Source organism: Bacillus rossius, chromosome 7 (genome assembly GCF_032445375.1).
Source record: "Bacillus rossius redtenbacheri isolate Brsri chromosome 7, Brsri_v3, whole genome shotgun sequence".
In the NCBI taxonomy this organism is placed as follows: Eukaryota; Metazoa; Arthropoda; class Insecta; order Phasmatodea; family Bacillidae; genus Bacillus; species Bacillus rossius.
Window position 1 is genome coordinate 62,818,649 of NC_086335.1, and position 21,437 is coordinate 62,840,085.

The 21,437-nt window shown below is 43.1% G+C and overlaps 1 protein-coding gene across 1 annotated transcript in view; it reads right to left on the bottom strand.

Moving 5' to 3' along the window:
* LOC134534594 (sialin-like) overlaps positions 1-21,437 on the bottom strand; it is a 99,084-nt gene that overhangs the window by 64,296 nt on the left and 13,351 nt on the right. Inside the window, exons 3-7 of the mRNA XM_063373075.1 lie at positions 17,368-17,490; positions 16,863-16,985; positions 16,257-16,379; positions 15,019-15,242; positions 10,022-10,077 (exon numbers count right to left, since the gene is read on the bottom strand). Coding sequence (XP_063229145.1) covers positions 10,022-10,077; positions 15,019-15,242; positions 16,257-16,379; positions 16,863-16,985; positions 17,368-17,490 — 649 coding nt within the window. The remainder of the gene's footprint in view (positions 1-10,021; positions 10,078-15,018; positions 15,243-16,256; positions 16,380-16,862; positions 16,986-17,367; positions 17,491-21,437) is intronic.

The following is a 21,437-nucleotide window of genomic DNA, read 5'->3' on the forward strand; positions in this document are numbered from 1 at the left end:
AATATAACAAAAAAAAAATGAAGACACTTCACCTCACACGAAATATCGGCCCCCAAGGACTTGAATGTTGGAAGGGTACAAAAATGTATGTATCTTTAATTGTAAATACCTTAATGTAAATGTATCAGATGTTCTCTTCCATGTTTTCTATTTGTATTCTCTTTTTCATAATAAAGAGCTATTTTTTGGCGGGGCGGACCCCCAAGTGGGGTCCCCCATTAAAAAAAACTTTGTATGAGAACCTCTATTCCGATTTTTTATTTGCTGGCAGTTATGGGCCCGCCCAACAGATAGCGACACATGTCGCGTGGAACATGGTTTCAGTTTCCACTGATGAGTCGCAATTCTTTATTTCCCTCCTTGTTCTGTGATCACCATCACAGCTGAGCCTGCTTCACTTACTGCTACTACATCATGTCGGTGATGCGAACTCACAAGATTTTACCCATCCATAAAAGAGTCCAACACGCACATGATACAGTCGAGTACATACAATGTATTAGTGTATACATGCGTATACATGTACACAGGCCGCTGCGATTCGCCAGTCTGGCGCAACACGTCACTAGCATGTCGGTGACGCGAAACCATAAGTTTTGCCCTTACCAAAAATCGCTCAACGCGGCTAAATAAGTCTTCACTTCAAAAATGGGAGGATGTATCGAGTTAAAATTTTATAAATAACCCTTAAATTGTTATTGTAATGAAGCGAAAATGAAAGTAATAATAATAATGGGTGCGTGTACTTATGTAGGGCCTACGCGCGTTATAAGTTATACCTATTTTGCGCAATAAAAAATATTTTTAGTTTTGTATGCTAATAATTAATAGAAAAATTATAAAACGACTGTAGTGATATTATAAATTCGGTTGGTAAAGTATAAACTCAATCAAATTAAAAATTGAAATAATTACTTAGTTTCAATATTAATATACACATGTGTTGATCGAGAAAAATGTCCTAATTAATAATGACAATCAATAAATATGCTGAATATTTATTCTATTTTTTTATTTCAAGTATTTATTAAATAATAATGTATTAAATTATGATGGAAATAAATTACACACACGGGAACATAACCTCACTTATATAAATACACTTGAAAAAGTTTATCAACACAAATCTATTTATATGTATAAAGATTTATTTTTTTTCATTCTGTGAAAATTCCGTTGAATGGTGCGCGCGCATTGTAAAAATTAACTCTCATAATTTTTCATAACGCACCTTAAAATTATATCTTCAAATAATTTAAACCATTTCGATTCAAGATTTTATATTTACAGTAATTACAAATAAACTTGTATACTTTTTCAATTGTTTAACTTTCACGAAATGAAAAATATATACAGCGCATACTTTTTGCATAATTAGCTGCCAAAGTTACATTTTTAGCATTTTTGGGTTGTACAAACAAGGATAATTTAATGTATTGAAAAAATTAAATTTATTAGGTTTAACTGCAATGCCACTGGCTACTTCAAGAAATGGTTTGAATTCATTTCAGAAAATATTTATTTATTTTACCTGGCATTTCAAAATTCACAAAATTGTTACGATTTTGACAGCCAAGAAACATGGATTGAGTTTTTGTGATAGAAATGCAAACCATATCATGAAGTAGCCAGTGGCATTGCCGTTAAACCTAAAAAGTTTCAGTTCTGCAATATATTAAATTCTCCTTATTTGTACAACCCAAAAACGTTAAAAATGTAACTTTGGCAGCTAATTATGCAAAAACTATGCGCTGTATAAATTTTTAATTTCGTGAAAGTTAAACAATTGAAAAAGTCCAAAAGTTGATCAGTGGTTAATATAAATATAAAATCACGACCTGAAAGAAGGTCTACTCATAAAGGGAAGGTCAGCTACTAGTCATGAGCGGTGTCGTTAGGACTCACAGTTCTGCAGGGCTCGACTGGAAATGGAAGGGATGTAGTGGGAGCTACAGATGGCCAGGCGTTCAGGAAGCAACATTAACGTCGCGGATAGGTCAGTACGTAAGTCCTTTATGCTGGCGTAATTTCCCGGCAGTGGTTTGGCGCCGCGACAAGATGTCCGATTCACTACGCCAGGCTCACAGGTGTTTATCTTTGGCTCCTTTCCAGTTTTCTTACGATACTGGCGCCACATGTGAACAGAAATAATGCATAGCGTTTTGAATATATATATTTTTTTCTTCACAAAGCAAAGAGCGTCATTATTTTAACAGGAAAATGTGTTGATTCCGAATTACTTCCCGAGAATGAATTACAATTGCAGCGTACATGAGGATTTATTTTATAAATTATTTTTAAAAAATTTATTAACATATGCAAATGAATCGCATGTGTTGGAGTGATATTTATCGTAGAAAACAGGGGAAGCGGTGACTTTGTCGGCACTTTAACAAGTTATAACCGCTGCAATTTTTGCAGTTAAATGGTTGTTTTAAAGAATCCACGGGGAAAAAAACAAACTTGATTAACATTAATAAAAGCCTTCTCATCGCACAGTCTGGCAGAGAACCTCAAGTAACTCGTCATGTTGCAAGATCCTGGAGAGCAGCTGTTGATCTGCGATACAGCGATGCAGTCTTTGTCGGCACGAGATTCTTTTCTCTCTCTCGATGAGAGCAGGTTTGAAACTTTCTGTTCGAGTTCTTTGCCTGACGATAAAAATAAATAATACACATCTCAGGGTTGAACCAGTGGAAGTGCATTTGAAAATAATATAATAATAATCACTTTGATACTGCACGCTGGCCAACCTTCTTCTTCTGGGCAAACCTCGTCGTATGATTGTGGATTTGTTTGTCCTCCCCACAAGTAAATCAAAGAAGAAATGCACGTAGGGATTTACTACGTAAAATTTTTTTTGGGCAAGGCTTTTGTAAGTTTAGCACTTGTGAGACTTGCTTTGTGAATCAGAAATCTTGTTGCTGCGCCAAACCACTGCTGGGAAATTACGCCAGCATAAAGGACTTAACGTGTTGACTGATCCGCGACGGAAATTTTCAAATCCTGAACGCTTGGCCATCTGGAGCTCCCACTTCGTCCCTTCCATTTCCAGTCGGGCCCTGCAGTACTGTGAGTCCAGAAGACATCGGTTATGTTGAGCAGCCGACCTCCCCTTGCAAGAACATCACTACGATGACTGATGTCTTCAGGACAGTTGGTGTGTGATCGGGCCGTGCCGAGTCGGCACTATTTGCTTCCATGGGGCTCTGAATAGTTGCTGAAGGCCCCTTACACACCGTCAAATATTTTCTCCAACTACATCTGACAATAGAGTTGCACGGGTAGTATTGGACGGAAACTTGCTTCCGATCTTCTCCATCAAATAGGTACATTTGGACAGATAATCTCAAATATGATCTAAATCATGCCACAATATGCAAAGATTTTTTTGTGGTCCAAGCTGTCTCATCAAACTTTTCAATTTTAATCTCATTTTGAAATTAAATTAAATTTTTGAACTTGTTACTCTGAATGTAGGTACCTATTTATAATTTTTTTTAAAAACATATATACATTCAACTCACAATAATATTCGTTACATAATGGAAATAAGTGTTCATTGACTTTCAAGTTATAGAAAAATATCATTTTCATTTTTACACATAAATATTTTTTCTCTTACGTCAGTCATATTAACATCATTTTAGTTACTTCACTTTTATAACCTATTTTATCGCACGTGCGTTCGATGTCATTTTAGAGATTCGTTGTGATCGAAACGGATGTCATTAAGATTGTTCGATAGGCAAGGATTCTGATTGGCCGACGGCACCCGACATGTTGTAGAGCCTGTTCCAAGTGCGAAATGCTTGATGGGAGACTCAAGTCATCTAAGCTTGTCAAACGAACATGACTGCACCGGTGGAGTTTCCGGTGACGTCACAACCCCTGGACACGACACGCCGGGAGGTGTCGGGAGCGCTGATTGGACAGCGCGACAGGGCCTTCATGAAGCGTTCCCTAGCGGCCGCAGCGGGCCTCGAGGCGGTGCCACACCGTGTCATCACCATCACAGAGGAGCAACTCTAATTACCGAGATTGAGACATAGTTTTTTGAAGGAGTTATGGGCCCGTCCGCCAGATAGTAGTTTTCATAATATATTGCTGACATTAACTACATTAATTTATTAGGAGAAGTAATGTATAAGCTATTATCAGGCAAACAAACCAGTGAAAATTCACTCTATTCAGGTAGCCACTAATTTTGTGGTGCGTAATACAGTGAGTTTTAGCACCTCCTACTCCTTTATTTATTACCAAACAGCATTAAGTATTTTCGCACAGATTAAATTTGTTTTGCGCCGCCAAGGAGATAACCTAATACAACCAGAAAAATGTAGACACTTCACCCCACACGAAATATCGGCCCCCAAGGACTTGAATGTTGGAAGGGGACAAAAATGTATGTATCTTTAATTGTAAATACCTTAATGTAAATGTATCAGATGTTCTCTTCCATGTTTTCTATTTGTATTCTCTTTTTCATAATAAAGAGCTATTTTTGGGCGGGGCGGACCCCCTGGCGGGGTCCCCCATTAAAAAAAAAACTTTGTATGAGAACCTCTATTCCGATTTTTTATTTGCTGGCAGTTATGGGCCCGCCCAACAGATAGCGACACATGTCGCGTGGAACATGGTTTCAGTTTCCACTGTATGAGTCGCAATTCTTTATTTCCCTCCTTGTTCTGTGATCACCATCACAGCTGAGCCTGCTTCACTTACTGCTACTACATCATGTCGGTGATGCGAACTCACAAGATTTTACCCATCCATAAAAGAGTCCAACACGCACATGATACAGTCGAGTATATACAATACATTAGTGTATATATGCGTATACATGTACACAGGCCGCTGCGATTCGCCAGTCAGGCGCAACACGTCACTAGCATGTCGGTGACGCGAAACCATAAGTTTTGCCCCTACCAAAAATCGCTCAACGCGGCTAAAAAAGATTTCACCTTAAAAATATTTCTCATTTCAAAATGACTGCTCAGGATAACAATAACTATCGATCAATCAATAATTATTAGTTTACAATTATATCATACACTGTTTGAATAATCACACCATATAGAAAAACTGTGTCTGTTACTGTTTCTTCAATCAATTCTGCCATTTGGAACACGCCAAATCTCTGAACGAAATATGAAATGTGTTAACGGGTAGCGCTGTGTATGCGGGAAATGCAGGGACTGTCTCAACAGCGCTCTCTACGCTGCTGGTTGAACAAGCAGGAACGCGAGCGCGCTGGTAGCATTTTTAAGGCACTCACAGCTGGCTGTATAGTATACCTCTATATATATTTGCTGAAACAAGCACATGCAGATACACTGTCTTATTCCTTCGTTCATCTATTTCTCTCGGTTCTATATTTTGTTTTTGGGCGGGGGACGAATCATCGCACAAAGAGGAGAACGAAAACGAGCCCAGCAACGTATATACCATAGTGCTCTCTTTATATATTTTTCGCCAAGTACCTATTCTTTGTCCTCCTCGGGTCAGAAACATTTCACAACAATATTTCACGAAAACGTTGCATTAAAATATGGCTTTGAAATTTTACACTCATCGCGCCAAAACAGTTTCAATTAATATAGGTCAATATATATATATATATATATTGTAATCGATAATATCATGTTCCTACACATCTATAGGATGCCTACCACTCGTTGTTAAACTTGTTTTTTTTTTTTTAATTTGAGTGCTTCATTTGACCGCTGTGATGTTTGAATGTGATGTTCTGATGTACATGTGCTCAACATATATGCTCAATCCGAAGATTTTTTTACTAATAAAATTTGAACTATCTCTAAAGTACATAAAATGCACTTTCTAATGGCGCACTAATAATGCTGCACAATAATACCTAATGAAATGCGAGATATTTAAAAATAAGGCCTTTTTTTTCTTATAACTTTAAACTTTGAGAAGGTATTTGAAAAATGATTAGCATCTATTCACGCAACGTTATTTGTGCCAGGTATGTGTATGTGGGTAACAATCTGTTCCGTATTTGTCCGCAGCGAACTGCAGCCAGGGTAATGACAGGGAAATGACAGGGAAAAGACAGGGAAATGACAGGGAAATGACAGGGAAATGACAGGGAAAAGACAGGGAAAAGACAGGGAAAAGACAGGGAAAAGACAGGGAAAAGACAGGGAAATGACAGGGAAATGACAGGGAAATGACAGGGAAATGACAGGGAAATGACAGGGAAATGACAGGGAAATGACAGGGAAAAGACAGGGAAATGACAGGGAAATGACAGGGAAATGACAGGGAAATGACAGGGAAATGACAGGGAAATGACAGGGAAATGACAGGGAAATGACAGGGAAATGACAGGGAAATGACAGGGAAATTACAGGGAAATGACAGGGAAATTACAGGGAAATGACAGGGAAAGACAGGGAAATTTCTGGGGAAATCCCAGTGCTCACGTACCTGATGCAGAGGGCGCCTGCCCGGCCACACACGGTGTGCAGAGCTTCAGAAAAAACAACGCGATTTCAAAACTACTCAAGATATCCGAGCGGGGGTCTGTTTACGAAAAACATTTAAGAGTTCGCCGAGGGCCGAAAAGTACTTTTGATTTCGGATTAAGTTTTTAAACTGTATTTTTTATAAGAGTTAAAATGGCTAAAACGCATGTTTTCAGAGTAATTTTTATGCGTAAAACAACCGGTACAGATTCTTGAAAGCACTTGAGGGACTTGCATTACCCCTTTATCATCATTTCTCGGCCATGTAATGTTACGGTCACCGCTCAAATATCACAGTCGTCCTTTCACGACGAGAAGACTGCGCGCCAGTCCAGAGGAGACAACGCGCTAGAAGCACCAGCGAGCGTCGCGCTTATCATCCCGCCTCGCTAACTCAATTACACCCCTGACGAGGCGGGCCCCTTGACCCTCGCCCTATTGCTGGGGGATCAACTTTTTGAATAGCCGGTCCGTGCCCAGCTACGCGTTCCTATCCTACCGGGAACTCGCAAAACTCTTGGCCCGCACTGTACAGCTTGACCGCGACCGGAGGGTTATTCAAGGAGGCTGCATCACGTGAGTGGTCCGCTCAAATTTCACGTGATGACGTGGAAGGAACCGCTTGGAATAGGATGGGCGAAGGAACGGCGGGGGGGGGGGGGGGGTCGCGCAAGCCTTTCTTTTTTTGTCTGTGTTGGCTGCAGCCCCACCTCTGGAACTGCAAGGTGGGTGACGAGTATATCAAAAAAGAAGACGTCTGCTGCAAGCGATCCTCCCCTCGGGCCTGGCTGGGAACATGACCGCGGACAACTGTTTTTAATGCCGTGCCAGATATATATTCCCCCCCCCCCTTCTTGACCTTTCAAAGAGAACACGTCTAGTGATTAGTATGCGCTACCTAGCAATAACATTGCTAATGTAAAGAGAAAGTTTCGAGATCTGTAAAACCACTATGGCAGATAAGAGGAAACCTGACACAAAATTAAAAGCTTTCTGAAAAGAAAAAAAAAAGTTGAATAATGAATGCTCAAGATCCGCAGGAATTGCAGCGAGTTATTTTATTTTTATTTGTTTTTTTGTTTTTCACTTCACAGTCAAGATGATAAAAGTCCAGTTTAATCGCAACTTGCGTGTAAGCAAAAATAAACATTGCTTACATGGTTGCTACCGCCACAGACCGCCTGAGTGCACCGTGGCTAGAAGGGATATTTTTTTTAAAGTGGAACTTTTTTGCTGACGGAGCTACAATTTTTAAAGCGTTACGAAAATTCCGATCGCATGAGGAGGATAGTCAAGTACGTGGTAGGGGAACCGGTAGAGGAGGGTGCGTCAGCGGCGACGCCACTCCAATGCTATATATATATATATATATATATATATATATATATATATATATATATATATTCTAGTGTGAAAATATTTATTGATTTGTGCGTAACTTTATAAGTATTATTCATTTTTATGTGAATAGTTAATAAAAAATTAAAAAAAAAATAGCCTTAAGAGGTTAGCTTTATAAATTATTAAAATTTTTAGTATGTGAAAACTGTGTATTTAAAATGTCAAAAGGACTTACAGACTTTTGAGATAGACTTTATAAGTGTAATGTAATAATTGAATGCAGTGTTTTTTTGTTGTTTTTTTTTTTCATTTTAGATCATAACCGCATTCTTACTGTTCTCAATTATTATCTCTTGTTTAATAAAAAAATTATAATTATTTATCCCTATCTATACCTAATAAGCGAGAAAGTTTTCGATTTTTTCAGCTTTATTTTGAAGTTTTTTCGATAGTAGAATTCTTGGTAATCTTCATTAGGCCCTCGTGGATCTCCGCCGCGGGACTCCGTCGCCACACTCCGCCGCCGCCGACGCACTTGCCTTCGCCGAGGATCCGCTCGACGCCTCGCTCGGAACTTCGCTCGGAACTCCGCCGCGGGAAAACTCCCGACTTCACTCACTCACTCACTCACTCACTCACTCTCTGCCCTGGAACCTTCGTCCAAGGACTTCGCCACTCTGCCGCACCCGCGGCACTATCGCCCCGGAAACTCCGCCGCGGGAAAGCTCCCGCCTGAACTCTGACTCAACTCTCTGAACTTCCCACTGCCCTAGGCCGGCGTCCCGGGCACATATATATATATATATATATATAGGCCTAGACACCTTCCAGAACTCCCGAGCGCGGCCGGGGCCAGTCGCGTCATTCCGCGCCGTCCCGACGGCAGAAATCTCTCGAAACACGTGTCGGCGGCTCGCGTAACTCCGCAGCTGTCAGGTGTCAGTTACGTGTCAAAGGCACTGCGCCGCGCGGGGAGTGGAGGGAAGGAGGGGGGGCGCATATCATGTTGCGGCAACCGCCAGCCAGCCCTGCACCTGCATGTGTCGCGGCCTTGCTCACGTTCGTAACAGTATGTTAAATAAGTATTCAATTAAATAAATAAAATGATTGGATAAATGAAAAGCCTAAATTCTCTAATTGTTGGGAAAACTTGTAATAATGCCAACATTTGAAAAAGACTTCAAAAAAGGCTTCAAGGTCAATTTGAGGCTTAGATGTCCATCACTATATCATCTCATTAGTTCATCTACGAAATGAAGATGAAGTGCTCCCGAGTAATTCCTTTATAATAATTTATTTTTGCTGGACTTATTATTTTATAAATATTTTAAACATATTTTTAATATATTTATGTTGGACATATTTTGATTTTATAGTTGTAACTTCTGGGTAACAATTTTTTGAAGTGAAACTTCTTTACAGATGGTAGGATAAGTCAAGTCGATGACTAATCATAGTGTAACGGAAAGTGGATAAGTCTATTGAGTGAGGTGATGGGAGGGAGGGGGAATAACGAATTAAGTAGACAGTCAGGCAACTGCAAGACTATCGGTACTATTTTCGTCACCAGGTTTGTTACAATTGTGTTCTTCCAGTGCGAACCTCCATTGCGTACTTTATTGTTTCATCTCATAGTTAAAAAAAAAAAAAAAACATTATTTAAATGCGAATTTTTTTTTCTTTTGACCCACGTGGCATCAACGTATTAATATTTTATTTTCAGTTACGCTTTTTTTTAAATATGGTAAGCGTAGATTTCAACCCGATGCATTAGTTTCAATAGACTTTTCCAGACTATTTAAGTTCTTTTGGCAGATAAGTCATAGGCGGCAGTCAACATGGGTCGCGTCGTGGTTGCTTCTGCTGCGACCCGGAAGGGGGGGGGGGGGGGCGACGAGATGGGAATGGAGCGTTGACGGAATGAATGTCTGAAGGAATCGAGAGCGCCCTGAGAAAACAAACCGTAAACGTCCGTCACGCTTTCCGCTTGCGGCCTCGTCGGGGATCGAACTCCTCAGCAACTTTTAGCAGTGACTGCGTTGACATGAATCTAAATTTTAGATATTTATTTCCTCATATGCTGTTAAATAGACTTACGTATTAAAATTCCCATCGTCGATATATATATATATATATATATATCCAGACCAATAATTTCTCTTTACTCGCTGCATGAACCGAAAACTCACCATTTGAGTCTACAGTTCTCTCTTGTGCGTTGATGGAGTTGGAGTCATCTGGGAACCTGCAACACAAAATTAAAATCATTTACTCCGCAGAAAAAAAAGGCAAAGTCTGTATTTATTAATTCTGTTCGTATTCGCAAGTCGTCGTCAGGGACAAAAATTAAAATTCAGGGTGATCACTATAAAATCGGAAGAAAAAAATCACGAGGTTCATTGACTCTAGGATAGACTGCACAGTCATTCACACACACACGAGTAAATATCCTCTGTTCATTGGCTGGAAAGTTGGCTTTTGTAACGAAAGATCCAGGACCGAGTGTCGAGATGTACACGTACTGAGAGCTGTATATCAGAAGGTTGTGTGTTCTCAGCTAATACTTCGCCAACGAACAACTCTATAAATACTCCTTTCGAAGGTGCAGGTTTACGTTCAAGCTAGTGGGAGCTAGTTTTTATTTTATTTTTTTTCGTGACACATCTTGTCGTTGTCTTTATTCCAATTCCCTCCCCTTCTTATTCTTTTTTTTCCCTCAGTGGTGGCGTGGTTAGTCTACGGAGTGGTACGAGGGGGGGTTACTATTATATCCAAATTAATTTTGTCTTTTAGGCGTATATTCGTTTGTAACACATCTTAGCATGTAGACTAATGCACAATGCCATTCAAATTCGAAATGGTTGACATGTAGTAGCTATACCTATTTCTTTTTTTTTAAACTAACAATATGTTTATTTGATAAAAGTTTTTGTATATTAGGTGCTGGAGAATTAAGGCAATGAAATATTTTATTCAATAGTGTTATTGCTTGCTAAGTAAGATTCTGTTTTTCATTCCTCCCCGTCGACGTAGTCAAAACGTGGTGATTCATCACATTTCTAAAGCAAAAAAAAAGGGGGGGAGGGGCACCAGCTGAAAATGTTTTGGGAACCACTGCATTAGCGTTTGTGGTGTAAATCACAAAAGGGCTCATTTAACCAAACTAACTTTTATCCATATTATAGCTTAAATATTTAGTCATACAGGGCGTGGTATATTTTATTTGAGATTATTAATCAAATGTTACACTTTTTTTTTAATCGGGTGAAATAATTTTCTGAGCTGCAGTTGTCATTTTCAATTTAACGTGAACGGAATACAAAGTAGGCAATTATACACAACTGAAACTTGTCTATTGTAATTTTTTAATGAACCCGGTAGTAAGTTGTAAAAATAAAAAGGTAGTGAGATAAGTTATGGGTCCGACCACCTCTAGCCATAAAGCCGGTCCTGTTGGCGGCCCAAAGTTACGTAACGCCAGATACCGTAGTTACGTAAACGGAACGAACAGAGACTTCTTTGAATGGGCGCGTATCCTTGGGCCGACGGCTGGAATGTCAACGGCCTTGCTAACCGTGTGAGTAGCCGTGCACTCACGAGTGCGGGCAAAGTTCAAAAATCGTGGAGATTTTTTTTTTCTTCTGACAGTTTAAACATTGAATTGTTGCACTGCTAAATAAAGATTTTAGTTAAAAGTACGTGAAAATTTTTTCCCCAACCGTTTTAGCACTAAATTATTTAATTGATTTCCAAAGTTTGATGTAATCGGTTGGACTCACTATCGATTCTAGGCAGTTTTTTTTCTTCCGAATGTAAGGTTTCAAACAAATTTTGGATGCATTACTTTTCCAATGATGTAATTCACTTACTCGTGGTAGTTTACTCAAGTGTAAAATCTTTTTAAAAATTTAACTTTAATTTCTTTTTCAAGCACACCTGTATCAATGTTATATTCATTTTATAATAACTAATAAAACTATTTCTATGATTTTACTTGCTGCGGGTTCGCGAAGTAAGATTTCAAAATGTGTTAGTATACTTCAAGGTTCGGTCTCACACGCCAATTTGGTTATATAATTTTTGCGTTAATAATATTATTAGGGTCCTTGGTTTGATCCTTGCTTGATGCGATAAAATATGGCAGTCGTGATGTCATAATCCAACATGGTGGAATGTTTTTTTATTAAAACGTTTATTAATTACTATTTTACTTAATTTTAAAATTTTACCGTGTTTATAACTTAATATTTGCGAATTTTCAAGATGGAGGCCGTAACGAAAATTTCAGCGGTTAGGTCATAATTCAAGATGGCGAATATGACATATGCAAGGATTTCTCTCATTTCAATTAAATTGTAAATTAAAATTTTTTTAAATTTTTTATTAATAAATGTAATGTTTACTCTCGTCGGGAATCGAACCGAGGACCGAAATCGATTAAGTAAACATTTGAAGTAAGCAATTATTTTTAATGTTTTGGAATTTTTTTGGTTGCAAATTAAAGATTTCAAGTTTGCGGTCCATGTGGAGGCCAAGGTTAAAGCTACTCACCGGAGGCTTATTGGAGCCCTGCTAATTGGGAATTTAAACCTCAATGGGTAGGTAATTTTGGTTCTTTCAAAGGCAAAAGTCTTTTGAGATTTTTATAATTCAGAATATTTGAATTTTTCATGAATAAACCGGGAAATTTTTCCTCAAACGGGAATTTTTACCCTCGAAATAGAGAAATGTTTTATTTTTCAAATTTTTTTAGATTTTTTGGCAGAATTCTTTTCTAAAAAAATTGAAACTTTAGCAGATTGTGGCGAGGTTTGGGAAAATTTTGACAAATTTCGACGGCCAAGGTAAAAGATAAAGGTCAAGGTCATCCAAGATGGCCGCCGTGACGTCGCAATCCAATATGCCGTCGACAATCCTCCATCCTCAAGCCTGAAACCTGTTCCCGGACCGGTATTTGCATACTACTTCAGTACGTCCCCCGATATTCGCGAAACATGCACGGATGCAGGTTGTCACACGTGGGTCCGCCATATTGACGACTTCAGCTCGAGGCTACAGCAGTTTCTGCATCCAACTTTCAAAGTGCTTGTTTCATTGCATTTCGGGTGCATATTAAAATTTTCATCCTCAATCCGTCTAAAGAGGTATAATCTCAAAAAACGCAGGCTATGTTTATTCCTGTCTAGGCATGAAATTTCACAGGTTCAGCGTTGAGTCATTATTTACATACAAGTAACGCGTTCGGTACACCTATGGTTAGGCTAGCCCTGAGAAATCAGTAGTACCATCTTGTTAAACAGAATTAAAATTACGTTTCAAAACAGGAAAATCTTTTCTACAATTTTTCCTTAAAATGCACACTTTTAGAATTTTTATCATGCTCGGCATAATTTCAAAGAATTCTAAGTTAAATTTGGTGTCCGAAGTTCGTATTATAAGCTCATTTGCAAAATGAAAACAGATTAATTTGCTCGTTACCGAGGTTAGATGTTTATACACATCACTGGCGATAACTGAAAGAATAGCTCACTTATTTTATAGCTCTGTTGCATTTATTGTTGGGGCACAAATGTCCTCAGCATATATTTATTAAATGTTATTTTCTAGCTGCAAAAGGCCAAGCAAATTTTTATAATTATGAACAATTGTGTGACTTTTTAGAGCGAATTTATAGCATTCAGTTAATATATGTTGAGGAAATCGAGACGACTCATAAAATGCAATTTAATGTAGTTTTTTTCTTCTCAAATAACGTATAAATTACAAGAGAGCTATTGACATGGATTGCAAGAGCGGATCCAGATTGATGGTCAGGGGAGGGCCAAATCAAATTTTCTAATATAATTTTTGTACATTTAGAATTGAAATATTTTGTACATTTTATTTGTAGTTAAAAAAAGTCCTGTTATCTCTAGCACTTCAGTAAAATAAAACTTAAGTAATTTTGGTAAACTATAAGGTATTAGAAGATATTTTAAAAAAATACTCGGGGTTTAGGGACTGCCACAAGGTTACATATATGGTGTGCAGAGATTCATTTGAAAACAGATAAAGATATCAGAGTGGTTTCTGTTTACGAAAAGCACAAAAAAAAATACGATGAGGTTGAATTAGTAGTTATGTTTCCGAATTTCGTTTTCAAGCTGTATTTTTTATGAGCGTGAAAAAGGCGAAACTCGTGTTTTCAGAGTATTATTCAGTTATAAATACTCTTGATAGCACAGGAACATCTGAGAAACGTCCTGCATTGCCGCGGCAACGACATACTAGATTAGCAAATGGTGTGACTGCAACGCAGGGCTGTTCACGGGGGGGGAAATATGGTGCGAACTGTGCCATTTAGGAACATTTTGGGCGGGAATTTAAAACACTTGTAAAAGGGGAAGGGGGTGTGATAGTAAAAAATAAACCAATTCTAAATCTAAAAGCTTTTTACATTAAAAAACCGTTTTGATGTACTTTTTTTCAAAGATTTTCTAGGGTTGGGATCCCCGGACCGGTTGGTTGGTCACTTTCAAATTCAAATTCTAGGTTACATTATTTTTGACGTGACAACGTCTAATAAATCGATGAACGCCGGCTGCACGCACGTAAAAGTGTCCCTTTACGCACATTGTTCCGTTACGCTGTGTCCCGTTACGCTCATTGTACGCTTACGCCGAATCTATCTCTTTTCTACTCTACTGTTTAAAAAGTGAAGTGAAAAGTTAATGTGGTTTTCATTGCTTATTACACAACAATTTCGGCAATAAAGGTTAATTATTTTTGCATTTTAAAAATCTGATTACTAGTATAATTTCCAGTATTTATTCTTTTATTATTAAAATAAAAATGATTCGATTTTATTCATAAAGTATGCAATCATTTCATCAATGTTTTGTTATGACGTTGTCCCGTTAAACTATCGTCCGCAAACCGACTTTACAGACAACCAATTTTTTTTATTTGGGGGGAAGGGAAACGATTGAGGGTTCAAGGGAGTGGGGGAATGCACCATCATCACTTGGGTGGTCGAGGGTGGGGGAGGACATCTCTGCTGTAACGTCAACCCAAACGTCAGGCCTGTTCCTCAACTTGGGACGCGCGCACGTCTAGCGGCGTTTCGAACCGGCTGGCAGTTCTCGTGTTCGCCACGAGCAGCGCTGCCCGACAGCCGGTGCGCCGTAATTACAGGGTCGGTACTCACTTGTCTCGCGGGACGCGGTCCATGGCTGGAGGAGGAGGAGGTGCAGCGGCCGCCCCGGCGACCCTAAACGTGCGCACTGGTGGTGGTCGTGCGTCGAAGTCTCCGCTCGTCCCGCGCGCGGAGGTGGGCAGACCTGCCGGCCCGAGCCCCCCAGCGCGGCCACGCGGCAGCCGGGAGAAGCTGTCTGCGAGCAGGGCCGGCAACCTTGGAGCCGCGCCCCCGTGCTGGTGCCAGCGCCGTAGAGCAAGGATCGTGCAGACCGACCGTTATTGAATTTGAATCCACCGCTGAAGAGGTCCTGTGCAGGCCTAGTGTAGAGAGCCTATTTCTCCCCACCCCACCTCCCTCCCGCTCTAGACACGCAGACGGCTACCGGAGGGATTACACTGCACGCGCCGCGCTCGCAGTCCAGTGCGCGCAGCTAGGTTACCCTGGGCGCGCACTCCCGCGCACTGCAGACACGCAGACGGCTACCGGAGGGATTACACTGCACGCGCCGCGCTCGCAGTCCAGTGCGCGCGGCTAGGTTACCCTGGGCGCGCACTCCCGCGCACTGCAGACACGCAGACGGCTACCGGAGGGATTACACTGCACGCGCCGCGCTCGCAGTCCAGTGCGCGCGGCTAGGTTACCCTGGGCGCGCACTCCCGCGCACTGCAGACACGCAGACGGCTACCGGAGGGATTACACTGCACGCGCCGCGCTCGCAGTCCAGTGCGCGCGGCTAGGTTACCCTGGGCGCGCACTCCCGCGCACTGCAGACACGCAGGCGGCTACCGGAGGGATTACACTGCACGCGCCGCGCTCGCAGTCCAGTGCGCGCGGCTAGGTTACCCTGGGCGCGCACTCCCGCGCACTGCAGACACGCAGGCGGCTACCGGAGGGATTACACTGCACGCGCCGCGCTCGCAGTCCAGTGCGCGCGGCTAGGTTACCCTGGGCGCGCACTCCCGCGCACTGCAGACACGCAGACGGCTACCGGAGGGATTACACTGCACGCGCCGCGCTCGCAGTCCAGTGCGCGCGGCTAGGTTACCCTGGGCGCGCACTCCCGCGCACTGCAGACACGCAGGCGGCTACCGGAGGGATTACACTGCACGCGCCGCGCTCGCAGTCCAGTGCGCGCGGCTAGGTTACCCTGGGCGCGCACTCCCGCGCACTGCAGACACGCAGGCGGCTACCGGAGGGATTACACTGCACGCGCCGCGCTCGCAGTCCAGTGCGCGCGGCTAGGTTACCCTGGGCGCGCACTCCCGCGCACTGCAGACACGCAGGCGGCTACCGGAGGGATTACACTGCACGCGCCGCGCTCGCAGACCAATGCGCGCGGCTAGGTTACCCTGGGCGCGCACTCCCGCGCACTGCAGACACGCAGACGGCTACCGGAGGGATTACACTGCACGCGCCGCGCTCGCAGTCCAGTGCGCGCGGCTAGGTTACCCTGGGCGCGCACTCCCGCGCACTGCAGACACGCAGACGGCTACCGGAGGGATTACACTGCACGCGCCGCGCTCGCAGTCCAGTGCGCGCGGCTAGGTTACCCTGGGCGCGCACTCCCGCGCACTGCAGACACGCAGGCGGCTACCGGAGGGATTACACTGCACGCGCCGCGCTCGCAGACCAATGCGCGCGGCTAGGTTACCCTGGGCGCGCACTCCCGCGCACTGCAGACACGCAGGCGGCTACCGGAGGGATTACACTGCACGCGCCGCGCTCGCAGTCCAGTGCGCGCGGCTAGGTTACCCTGGGCGCGCACTCCCGCGCACTGCAGACACGCAGGCGGCTACCGGAGGGATTACACTGCACGCGCCGCGCTCGCAGTCCAGTGCGCGCGGCTAGGTTACCCTGGGCGCGCACTCCCGCGCACTGCAGACACGCAGGCGGCTACCGGAGGGATTACACTGCACGCGCCGCGCTCGCAGTTCAGTGCGCGCGGCTAGGTTACCCTGGGCGCGCACTCCCGCGCACTGCAGACACGCAGGCGGCTACCGGAGGGATTACACTGCACGCGCCGCGCTCGCAGTCCAGTGCGCGCGGCTAGGTTACCCTGGGCGCGCACTCCCGCGCACTGCAGACACGCAGGCGGCTACCGGAGGGATTACACTGCACGCGCCGCGCTCGCAGTCCAGTGCGCGCGGCTAGGTTACCCTGGGCGCGCACTCCCGCGCACTGCAGACACGCAGGCGGCTACCGGAGGGATTACACTGCACGCGCCGCGCTCGCAGTTCAGTGCGCGCGGCTAGGTTACCCTGGGCGCGCACTCCCGCGCACTGCAGACACGCAGGCGGCTACCGGAGGGATTACACTGCACGCGCCGCGCTCGCAGTCCAGTGCGCGCGGCTAGGTTACCCTGGGCGCGCACTCCCGCGCACTGCAGACACGCAGGCGGCTACCGGAGGGATTACACTGCACGCGCCGCGCTCGCAGTCCAATGCGCGCGGCTAGGTTACCCTGGGCGCGCACTCCCGCGCACTGCAGACACGCAGGCGGCTACCGGAGGGATTACACTGCACGCGCCGCGCTCGCAGTCCAGTGCGCGCGGCTAGGTTACCCTGGGCGCGCACTCCCGCGCACTGCAGACACGCAGGCGGCTACCGGAGGGATTACACTGCACGCGCCGCGCTCGCAGTCCAGTGCGCGCAGCTAGGTTACCCTGGGCGCGCACTCCCGCGCACTGCAGACACGCAGGCGGCTACCGGAGGGATTACACTGCACGCGCCGCGCTCGCAGTCCAGTGCGCGCGGCTAGGTTACCCTGGGCGCGCACTCCCGCGCACTGCAGACACGCAGGCGGCTACCGGAGGGATTACACTGCACGCGCCGCGCTCGCAGTCCAGTGCGCGCAGCTAGGTTACCCTGGGCGCGCACTCCCGCGCACTGCAGACACGCAGGCGGCTACCGGAGGGATTACACTGCACGCGCCGCGCTCGCAGTCCAGTGCGCGCAGCTAGGTTACCCTGGGCGCGCACTCCCGCGCACTGCAGACACGCAGGCGGCTACCGGAGGGATTACACTGCACGCGCCGCGCTCGCAGTCCAGTGCGCGCGGCTAGGTTACCCTGGGCGCGCACTCCCGCGCACTGCTTGCCATGAAAATATCTCGTGGTGGAGGCGCGCGGAAGTCTCGCTCACACACCAGTTCCAAAACTAAAATGAATTATTTGCGGTGCTGTGAAAAACTGGCAAAATAGTTCTCAGAAAATTTCCCAAAAAAAAGCGTCCCGCATCAAGCAAAGTGCCCCGGCACTAGCAAACTGGAAATGTAAAACTTAAATTCAGGAAACTGTTCCGTCACCATTGAGGCCAAGATACTGGGCAGATCTTCCTTTGGCAGTGGAGGTGTTGCAGTCCAGAGTCCAGGCGGTGCTCGTCGCTCTGCACTAGATGTTCCGGCCCGCGAAGGCGCGTTGAGCGCCCCACTCGCTGACGTCGAGCGCCCCACTCGCTGACGTCGAGCGCCCCACTCGCTGACGTCGAGCGCCCCACTCGCTGACGTGTGCACACCACCAGGCGTCGCGAAGCAGACTCTTCCCGCGGCTCCGACCATTAGCTCCACGCTCGGGCGCCGCGCATGCGCAAAGCGCGCCATCCGCGCATCCGAAAAAAATAAACACCGGAATTCTGGTATGAGTCCCGGCACAGGGTGGCACACCCACTAACACACACACACACTTCTCGTACACTTTCGGTACGTCGTTCCTGCGTTGGTGGCACCCGTAATATCTTTAATAAAAGTTATAAATAAATTACAAAACATATTTCCGTTAAAAATTACAATATTTTTGAGAAGTAAATAAGCACAGTCCAAGCAAAAAAAAAAAGGAAAATTACTAAAAATACGAAATGGCAGAACTAGTTTACCTTGAAGTGAAAATATCAAATAAATAAATATATAAACAAAACACGAGACATGAGGCGTGCTGTCCGCCTCAATGAAATATTGCTCATATTTAAAAGAGTCCCACCTGGCTAACGCTCTCCCCCCCTCCGGAGTGTTGCCGGGACACATGAGCCAGGCGCTCATGTCGCAGGGCCACTGGCCGCTGGGACCCCGGGTCGGCTCATGTCCTTGGAGCGCTCATGTCCCACGCGCGTGAAGGAATTGTCGACTCGCGAGCAGTTGCGCTCATGCGTCACAGGAGGGGGGAGGGGGAGGGGACACACGACCTTGGGAATGATTATATAAAGGATTGTACTGACGTCACTGAGCTGGCGGTGCGCGCCCAGATGTTCTTCGTGCTCGCCGCTAACCCGATTCAGCGGACATGGCTACCAACTTTGTGATAAGTTAAAAATACATTTTAAAATATTTTTTGAAAAATTTTAACTCATTAGATAGCTGTTAACTTAAACGTGTTAAATATTTGTGTGTAAAAACCGATTTTAAGTAAAGCCAAAAGTTAGTTTTTATGAATACTTAAATACATCCATGTTCTTTAACGATATATTATTATGTGTCTGATATAAAAAAAACTTTCTCGTGGATATTTACATCTTCATCATACTTTATCTATGGATATTAGCGTAAGGGTTTCCTCTCTTTTCTATGCTCTATAGCCTCTATTGCCTCTATTGCAGTACCTACAGTTTTAATTTTTACCATAATTCGTCATATACAAGGTGCTGCATGCATTTGCTACTTAACTTTAATAATCAGCTTCAAAACTGGTGGAAAAATTACCGATAAATATGTAGTAAAAATATTAGTGTAGTTCGTTGATTTTTACAGTTAATTTAAAAACGTGATTCAACATCTGGGACATATGGTAATATAGACTAGTCAACAAGAAGCAAAGTAAGCACTTTTTACCAGCAGACCTGAAAACTTTATATAAGGGTATTTCGAGGACGCTGAATCGAATGGTGCTAATTTTTTTTTAAATCGGACGTGACGTTTTTGGAGAAAAGGGTTAAAAAATTGTTTGACTCAGTTTTTCTCAGAATCTAGGCGTTTAAGCAAAAAAAAGTTGTGGAGAATTAAAAAATACATATAAAAGGTTCCCAGTTCCATCTGCGTATTTGCAAACATGAGCGAGAAATATTGGAGAGAAAGTAGTAAAGCGTTATTGTAAAAGTGGGGCTGTGTGCGGGCGAGCGTACGTGTGAACTAAACACAAACGAAGGGTCTTCGGCAATACTCGGGCCTCTCCGTCATGACTAGCCAGTGCGAGTGAGAGACGGAACCATTTTTGACCTCTCTTTTTATTATTTCACGCGTTTTCGTCTTTGGCCGTCAAGTGACGAGCGCTCTATATATATATATATATATATATATATATATATATATATATATATATATATATATATCAGCGTATAAAGCGCCGTTTTTAATCGAATTGTGATGCTTATAGCACGTCGTTTTCTTATTTATTGTCAAAAATAGTGAACCATAAATAAATAAAAATAAAACTTTATTTCATTTTAACAGAAACTAATAGTTTCCGAAACCATTTTTCTTCAGTCAAGTGTAAAAATCATGAAATAGTTTTGTGTCTGGACATAAAATTTATTGATATAATTAATTGATATAAGTTTTTTGCCTAACAAAAATTTATTTTTTCATCAAATTGAATACGTAATGTTTTTAAGATGAAATTAAAAATTAAAAAATATATATTCCCAGTAAATTATGCATTTTATAAAATTTTATTTATAGATTTTTTGTCTCATAAAATATTTATTTGTATATCAAATTTAATACATATTTGCAAAAGTATAATTTAATGTCTACACATAAAATTAATTTTAAATATACAGGAAAGGATACTAAAAACCTAGAATTGACTTTTTGTCTAGGTATAATCAATATTAGCACTAACTCGAGAATTCAATTTCAGTATTTATATAAAGTATCTAATAAAAATCATTTCCCCAGCTTGGATATGAACACGAGTCCCTTGGCACATCAGCCAGGCACGCTAGCCAATGGAACAACCTTTAAGTCTGGTTTGCTATTTAATACTTTTAAATTATACAAATGATGTATATAGGACGGTCATGTTACATAATTTAATTTTTTGCATGTCAGGTAATTTTTTTTTTCAATTAGAAATCTTTATAAACGTAATTTCAAAGATTACCCTGTAGTTTATATTTTACGTTTTAATTTGCTATTCTCTTATTAAAACCCATTCTAATAGTGTCCTAAATATTTGGTCAACATGTTATGTTTGATGAATTGCCAGGTGGAGGTGTTGTATGAAGTCTCTCTGATCAGTCGGTCCTGTTGCATGCAAGTTGTGGTGCAAAACGTTCCCCCGTAAGTTTGGAAAATGATAAACTAATTTAATTAAATATTGTTTTATATGTTAACTGCTGTTTACACTTTTAATAAAGTTGTCCACAAATAAATCACTCTTTTGTTTAGTCCACAGTTCACTCTCCCCACAGGAGCTCGGTTCGACAGTGGTTGTCTCTACTG